An 8,366-nucleotide genomic window follows, 5' to 3' on the forward strand; every position below is an offset into this window, starting at 1 on the left:
GAACATAATATTTTTTATAATATAATTTCTTATATTAAATTTTTATAGTTATATAAAATATAATTATTTTAATTTATTAGGTATATTCTAATAAAAATCAAAGACAAATGTATTCTTTTTTATGAATTTAATGATTATATTAAATACATTATTTGTATATTATTTATTGGACAATTTACGAAAATAAAATATTTGGCTTTTAAAATTACGAAAATGCAACTTCTACGGTTTGTAGATATTTTCGTATCCAAACTGCAAAAATTATATTTTCGTAATTTTAAAAGTCAAATATCTTATTTTCGTAAATTGACAAATGATATATTTACACCCATGCATAGGGTAGCAAATAACAATTGGCAAAAGGATTGTGTTGCAATGAGTTTAGGCTAATGATATATGGCAATAAGAGTCTAAATCTTTAGGCTACATTTAGTTTGCGTTTTTATTTTTAATATTTTTTATTTTTTAAATTTTGTGAAGAAAAAAAATAAAAATAGAAAACAGGATTTTAAATTTTTTACTGTTTTCACTTTTTTTTACAAAATTTTAAAAAAATAAAAAATATTAAAAATAAAAACAGAAAATAAAAACACAAACTAAATACACTTTTATGTCGTAGGAAAAACAAAAAAAAAAAAGAAAAAAGAAATAAAAAACAGAGCATTGGATTAAACATATGTAAAGAATTTCCGGAATTTTCAACACCCTAGAGCCAAATTTCGTTTTAGGAGAATGACTGGATGACATACAAGCGATTGAAGAAATGAATTGGGTAAAATATATAAAAGCAGCAAATGTCAAACATTTATTTACAATTTCATGTTGAAAAGAAAGAAATAATTATAATCATAAAATTGCTAAGAATATGAACATCATGTTCCTAGAAGTTTAGAGGATTCTGAAGTTGCAGTGGTGCTAGACTGTGAAGACGCCGTGGTGAGAGAGCTATTGCTTGAAGTTGAAGGATGGCTTTGGTTATTTCCAGAAGCAGAACTTGTCCTTGGGACGAAATAGTTGGAAGAATGAAGTTGTGATGGGAGAGTGGGCAATGGAACTTCAGAGTTAAGCACAAGAACCACTTGCCTTATCGTAGGCCTCATAGTGTAATCAGTTAGAGTACACCAAAGTCCAACAATCATTAACCTCTCCATTTCTTGTTTATCAAAAACACCATATAATCTTGGATCCGCTGCTTCTTGAAGATTACCTGTGGGATACAGTTCCCAAACCCAATCCACCAAGTGGATCTGATTTGCGATTAGATTTTGTTCAATGATCCTTCTTCCACAAGCTATCTCCAATGCAACAACTCCAAAACTGTACACATCTGACTCTTTGCTTGCCTTGCCTCGTGTGGCAGCTTCAGGAGCCAGATATCCCATTGTTCCAGCTAAACTCGCCGTTTTCGATTCTGTCCCGTGGTCCATCAGTCTTGCTAACCCGAAATCTCCAAGCTTCACATTGAAATTAGGATCCAACATAACATTGCTGGGTTTGATGTCCCTATGAAGCACACATTGTTCCCACTCTTCATGCAAGTACAATAAAGATGAAGCCAAGCCTCTAGCAATGTTATATCTTACTTCCCATGTCAACAAGCTTTTACCTTTGAATATATAGGAATCTAAGCTTCCATTTTCCATGAACTCATAAATCAACAGCAGGTCATTCTTCTGGTGACACCATCCAATGAGCTGAACCAAATTCTTGTGCCTCAGTTGGCTAATAATCTTGACTTCCGATGCATACTCTCTCACCCCTTGTTGTGATCCCTGAGATATCCTCTTAATGGCAACATGGATGTTCAAATCTCTTAAGAATCCTTTGTAAACTCCACCAAAACCTCCCTCTCCAATTTTATGTCCCTTTGCAAAATTATTAGTTGCTCTAGAAAGTTCTTCATAAGAAAACCTCCTGGGTCCAGTGCCTCTTTCAAAATCTCTGTCCATAGCAACATCAAAACTGTCTCTCCTTTTTCTGCTCCTCAGCTTCCATCCCATAAAACAAGCCAGCATTAAAACACATATTAAAACACCTGCACCAGCACCTAGCCCTATCACCAAGCCTTTCTTGCTTCTATTCTGGTCATTTGCTTCATGAGTGCTCAAACTAGTGTTGAAGGACCATGAGCTGAGGGTGTGATACTCAAAGTAGAACCCCGTTGCTGAAGTGAATCCAAACTCAACCCATTCTGGCAGAACATTTCTCAGATTAACTTCACAAGATAAGTGCTGCTCAATTTTTGTGACATTATCCTTGTACCCTGTGAAAGCCACACTCAGATTGTTGGAACTAGAATTGTAAGTGATAACAGCATCATAACCTCTCTCATCCCTGCTACTGAACCATTGTGTTGTGTAAGTACCCCTGATATCTCTTATATCAATACCAACATGGTCAAACGGAGGATCCCAATCATTGGAAAAAGTGTCAAATTCCACTGCCACAAAGGGATGTTCTTTTGTGTAGTTTGGAGTATAGAGTTGATCACGGCTCAGGAGACCAATGCCACTGCCATCTCTTGGATCAGGGACTGGCAAACTGGGCTGTGCTAGGTAGAAGGTGATGCCATCGCCATCGTAGGATTTGTTTGGGGTGTTGATGGAAAAAGTGAAATGGGTTGTGAAATCTGTGACCTTGCCTGTGTTGTTGTCCCAAAGGTGAAACTGTTTGTAATATGTGACTCTGCCGAAGCTATCTTTCTTCTGCTCCGTGAGTTGAAGGGATCCATTATCATCATAGACATCACCGGAAGTATACAAGGTATCTCCTCTGTCGGCGAATTGATCGTAGTTGAAGGCCAGTGGTTCTTGTGCATGTGATATAGTTGCAATACTTGCAACTAATATTACATGAAAAGAAGCAAGCAAGAAACTCTTTTCACAATAGTACTGAACCATGGATCTTTTTTTAAAAGAAAGTTTTTTGGTATTTCAGGGTAAGGGGTTAAGATCTTGATATAGCACATTTATATTGGTGATATAATGTCTTTTTAAGTTATCCACCGTCCTCAGCAACTACTACTAATTAAAGTCTTCACTCTTTACCCACCTTCTTGGCCTTCTTCAGTCCAAGACAGAAGGGTTATTCATACCAATTACCAAGCAGCTACCTACATAGTCCACACGCAAAAGCTGAAAAGGACCACTAATAAACCAACCGTGTTCTTTTTATCAGTATCTTCTTGTTTAGCATATAAAGTCTTTGCTATTACATACTGTGTCACTTTTGACCTGATATTAATTAAATATATTTTTATTATTGTTACCTTGTTTTGCTTTATTTTATGATTCAACTACTATTGTCTAGCGGTAGCGATGACTCTTCAACGTAAGGACTTGAAAGGTCGTTTCGTGCTGAGGTAGAGAGGAGAAGAAAGAAACCAATGGCCATCAGGACTTTTTTATGGTATTAATGAACATGATTAAATTAATTTTTATATAAATATGATAATTGAGATATGAAACATATCATGTTATATAATTGAATTTAATTTTGATCCATTGTCATTGTAAAATAATTTTACACGTATATTTAATTATATAATGTCACATCAATAAAAATAATTACCCTTCACATGTAATTGCATGATTGTGTAAAACAGTTTACATCAAAATTAAACTCTAAATAATGTAGTTAAACGTATTACTTTATCCAATAATGTTTAGCTATGCTTTTTGTATGAAAATTACTCTAACCAATTTCTTGTAAATACTCGCCTTAACAAAATTGGCGAAAGTCCAAAGCCAAAATACCAACTTAGTAAGGGATGTCAATGGAAGCAAAGTTTTCAGCAAGGCCCTAAAAAAGTTGAGAAGAAGCCATTCTTTAATATATGTTTGTTTTTTCCTGCTAAGTGCTAAAGGTGTTAATCTGAACATTATCTTACTGCAATTCTACTATGATACATGAAGAAGCAAACCATCAGAACAGAACAAGACATTTACCTTCATTTTATTTTGTGAAATCATTTAACTCCCTCCCTATATGCTATTGCTATGTGTATATAGGCATGTTTCCGTGATAAATTCTGAATGCTTCTTCCTAGTCCAAACTGGAACTAAAGGACCATGAGAAAAGAGTATGATACTCATAGAACAACCCAGTTGCAGAAGTGAACCCAAATTCAACCCATTCTGGTAACACATCTCTCATATCCACTTTACTCCATAAATTCTGGTTGATCTTTGTCACGTTATCCTTGTACCCAGTGAATGTCACGCTTAGATTGTTGGTAGCTGCATTGTAAGTGATAACCGCATCATATCCTCTCTCATCCCTGCTACTGAACCATTCTGCAGTGAAAGCAGTGGCAATAGATTTAACATCGATGCCAACATGATCATAGGGAGGATCCCAATCGTTGCCAAAGGTGTCAAACTCCACCGCCACAAACGGGTGTTCGTTTGTGTAGTTTGGATTACTCAGCTCATAACGGCTGAGGAGACCAATGCCGCTACCGTCTCTTGGAACTGGAAGTGGGAAATTGGGCTCTGCTAGATAGAAGGTGATGCCGTCGCCATCGTAGGATTTGTTTGGAGTGTTGATGGAGAAGCTGAAATGGGTGGTGAAATCTGTGACCTTGCCGGTTTTGTTGTCCCAAAGATGGAGAGGTTTGTAATAGGTAACTCTGCCGAGGCTGTCTTTCTTGTATTCAGTGAGTTGGAGGGCTCCGTTATCTTGATACACATCTCCGACAATGTTTAAGGTGTTTATGGTGTCACTGAATCGCTTGTAGTTGAATGCTAATGGTGTTGCATTAGATATAAGAGCCAACAGGATTATGAATGTTGCTTCTGGGGATGTCATGTTTGTGGCTAATTCTGAATAGATTAGATATTTCTTATAATCTTCAACAGTTCAACATCGTTTTTGCCAGATTTGACTTTAGGCGAATGTGTGAGCATCCATTATTGACTTTGATGGACTTGGATAATTCTTTCCTCATAATTAATTCTCACCGCTCGATTTAGTTTCTTGTAAAGCTTCCACGTTAGTTTTTATTTTACTTTGTGACGGTGGAACAAAAAAATTTATGTATCACAAGAAGAAACCTCGTTTCATTGAGGGTCTTTTGTTTGATAATGAATCTTAAGCTTTGGAAGTGTTTTAAACAAGGGTTTTGATATCCTGTATCCAAGGGTATTGGTTGAGTATATTATAAAAAAATGTTTTAATATTATTTTTTGAAAAAATAATTTTTTTTTTTATGATATGTTTAATCAATATAAGATGGTAAAATTCTTAAAATAATTAGTATCAAGGACCACATATTTTTGCCTATAAATAATAGTTCAAATGGCATAAATTTTCCATACTTAATTAAGAGGTTGTGGGTTCGAGTCTCCTATTTTTCCAAATTTTTTGCCAATGAGTACGTATTTCTTGATTGTACAAAGTCGAGTTGAAATCCCATGAAAGAATTTGATGTATAGCAAACAAATGTCCTGTGCAGCCGAGAATCCAAAGGTAACATATTCGGGAAGTTAAGTTCTCAAGTCCACCATGGCAGATATATGTTGCAGCAGGACAAGTGATGTGTGAGTATGACAGTTGTGATCTTGGTGGGTATAAAACCGTTAGGGGCTGCTTGCTGCCGGCTAAACAAATTAAAGACTTGGCTTTTACTTGATCTTCTTCAGTAACTTGTATATAATTCATAAACTTTTTCAGGTAGATTTGGTTTTGTGACAAATGGCAATCAAAGACACTTTGTTCTTAATAATAGTTGACTATTTCTTTTACAATGACTTCCAATCCGTGGCAGATATTAATGACCCCGAACATGGATTTGTCAACTACTCCAATTTAGAAAGCCTTTCTCGATCACATTGACAAAATAAAATGTGAGAAATGTTTTCCATTATTCTTGATGTACACATCCTAAAACTCCTTCAGTTATATTCCATTGCATTAGTAGATCCTTTCGTACGTATTTAAACCTCACAAGAAAACCAAGGCCAAGAAAAGGACTACTTGGTGCCCAAAAAGTTACTAATATTCTTCTTTTTTATTTATTTATATATAGCTAAAGGATGTGGCTCAACTCTACCAGCCACAAGGCAAGAACGTTCCCAGAAAGGGTTGGTTCATTCAAGTACTCAGAGAAAACAAACAATTCCACTTCTGCTACACATAAGTTTTTATTACAAATGGCAATTATATCAAGTTATGGTTCATAAGACCGAATTGAATCAAAGTTTAATAACAAACTCAAATAATGTGAATGAAAACATACGCTAAAGGAAACACTGAATTTATCAGAAGCAATTTAGAGGGAGGCACATCATTAGAAGCTGGGATGATACCAGAAGAACTTGTGTTTGTGTTTGAACTAGAACTTATGCTCTGATATGCACTGTTCACCCATCAAGATAGGTTGGTACTGGCAACTTCGCTGGAAGAGTGGGTAAGGGAGCTTCAAAGTTGAGAACTTGAATGGCTTGTCTTATTGAAGGCCTATTGTTGTGATATGGGTGAGCACACCACAGCCCAACAACCATCAAGCATTTCATTTGTTCCTTTACAAAATCTCCATCTAGCCTTTCATCTGCTGCTTCAAGAATCCTTCCACTTCCATAAAGACCCCACACCCATTCTACAATATTGATTTCACTTTCCGGAGCCTTATATGTGATGGGTTTCCTTCCACACGCTATCTCCAATGCCACCACTCCAAAACTGTAGACATCTGATTCTTTAGTAGCCCTGAATGTAGTATTGCATTCTGGAGCCATGTAGCCCGGAGTACCGGCTAGAGCCGTGGTTTGCGCGCCTTTTGCATGGTCAACAAGCCTTGCTAGCCCAAAATCCCCAAGTTTGGCATTGAACTCTGAATCCAGCATGATGTTGCTTGATTTGATGTCCCTATGCACAACACATTGTTCCCATTCTTCGTGCAAGTATAGCAGTGCGGCCGCCAAGCCTCGAGCTATGTTGTATCTAACTGTCCAACCCAGCAGATTCTGCTTCTTGAAAAGATGAACATCTAAACTTCCATTAGGCATGTACTCATATACAAGCAAGAGCTTCTTGCTTTCCGGACACCAACCAATCAGTTGGACAAGATTTCGGTGCCTAAGCCGGCTAATGATCTTTACTTCCGATGCGAATTCCTTTATTCCTTGATGAGAATGTTCTGAAACCCTCTTGATGGCAACGTAGGAGTTGATATCTTTGAGATACCCTCTATAAACACCTCCAAATCCACCTTGACCAAGCTTATTCTCATCTTTGAAGTTATCAGCTGCAAACGCTAATTCAGAAAATGAATACTTTTTGGGTCCTGCTTCTCTTCCGAAATCCTCCCCCATATACTCCTCAAAATCTTGATCATCGTCTTCCTCTTCATCACTTCCTTTCTTCCACTTTTTCCACAATCCAACCAAAACCAAACACAACCCAACAAACACAACAACTCCACCAATTCCCAATCCCACTGCTAGTCCTGTGTTGCTGGCCTTTTTCTTCTGATTGGGAGCTGCACTGGAAGATGGATTCATTGCAACAGGGGATTCTGCTTTCGCTATGTCGTCTCCCAAAGTTGAGTTTAAATCCCAAGAGAGAATTTTGTGCAAAGCAAAAGAAGTTCCTGTGGCAGCTGAGAATCCAACTGCAACATATTCAGGAAGATATTCTCTCAAGTCAACCACAGCAAACAGATTCTGCAGCATGGTAGTGTTGGTGGCTGAGTTGAAACCAGTGAAGACAACACTAAGATTCATGGAAGTAGCATTGTAACTGATCCAAGCCTCATTGACTTTCCCTCCCCTAATGTTAGCCTTAGAAAACCATGTGGTATTAGCAACAGACCTCAAGGAGTTAACATCAATACCCACATGTTCATTGGGCGGATCGAAATAATTCTTAAAGATATCGAATTCCACGGCCACAAAGGGGTCTGCAGTTATGTTGAATGTGTCTTGGTTGTCAACAGTGAGGCCCAGAGTTCTTCCGGCCGTGGCACTGGGGACAGTGGAACCGTTGGGGCGGAGGAAGAATGCAAGTCCATCTGCATAGTTAGTTCTATTCTGGGAATCAATGATGAATGAGAAATGGGTTGTGAAGTGTGTGAGGTTCCTTGAAGCTTTGTCCCACAGGTGCATGGGTTTGTAGTACACTGCACGACCAATGCTGTTATTCAAGTGCGCTTTTCCTATCAGCTGGATAGTTTCTTCCTCTGCTTCTGCCCATGCTTCATATCTTAGGGTGTTATTGTTGTTGGAATCAAAACTGGTAAAGTTGAAGGTTAAGGATGATGCATAATAAGGGAAGATGACTACGTAGAGGAACAAAATGGATGAAACCGCCATGTTTAGGAACAAAATGGATGATCTCAATCTCTAGGACAGTACTTTGAATAGTGA

The 8,366-nt window shown here is 37.4% G+C and overlaps 3 protein-coding genes across 3 annotated transcripts; all 3 read right to left on the reverse strand.

Annotated features, from left to right (window-relative positions):
* LOC107631051 (L-type lectin-domain containing receptor kinase IX.1) lies at window positions 650-3,353 on the reverse strand. The gene has a single exon (XM_016334369.2). It carries the CDS (start codon window positions 2,898-2,900, stop codon window positions 873-875), a length of 2,028 nt encoding a protein of 675 aa, XP_016189855.1. The 5' UTR covers window positions 2,901-3,353; the 3' UTR covers window positions 650-872.
* LOC107631052 (bark lectin) lies at window positions 3,617-4,934 on the reverse strand. The gene has a single exon (XM_016334370.2). It carries the CDS (start codon window positions 4,807-4,809, stop codon window positions 4,045-4,047), a length of 765 nt encoding a protein of 254 aa, XP_016189856.1. The 5' UTR covers window positions 4,810-4,934; the 3' UTR covers window positions 3,617-4,044.
* LOC107634644 (L-type lectin-domain containing receptor kinase IX.1-like) lies at window positions 6,109-8,360 on the reverse strand. The gene has a single exon (XM_016338071.2). It carries the CDS (start codon window positions 8,310-8,312, stop codon window positions 6,363-6,365), a length of 1,950 nt encoding a protein of 649 aa, XP_016193557.1. The 5' UTR covers window positions 8,313-8,360; the 3' UTR covers window positions 6,109-6,362.

The sequence above is a fragment of the Arachis ipaensis genome, chromosome B03 (genome assembly GCF_000816755.2).
Source record: "Arachis ipaensis cultivar K30076 chromosome B03, Araip1.1, whole genome shotgun sequence".
Classification (NCBI taxonomy): domain Eukaryota; kingdom Viridiplantae; phylum Streptophyta; class Magnoliopsida; order Fabales; family Fabaceae; genus Arachis; species Arachis ipaensis.

Bases quoted from the DNA above. Each gene is read 5' to 3' on its own strand.
- LOC107631051 (XM_016334369.2), bottom strand. From the start codon at position 2,900: ATGGTTCAGTACTATTGTGAAAAGAGTTTCTTGCTTGCTTCTTTTCAT.
- LOC107631052 (XM_016334370.2), bottom strand. From the start codon at position 4,809: ATGACATCCCCAGAAGCAACATTCATAATCCTGTTGGCTCTTATATCT.
- LOC107634644 (XM_016338071.2), bottom strand. From the start codon at position 8,312: ATGGCGGTTTCATCCATTTTGTTCCTCTACGTAGTCATCTTCCCTTAT.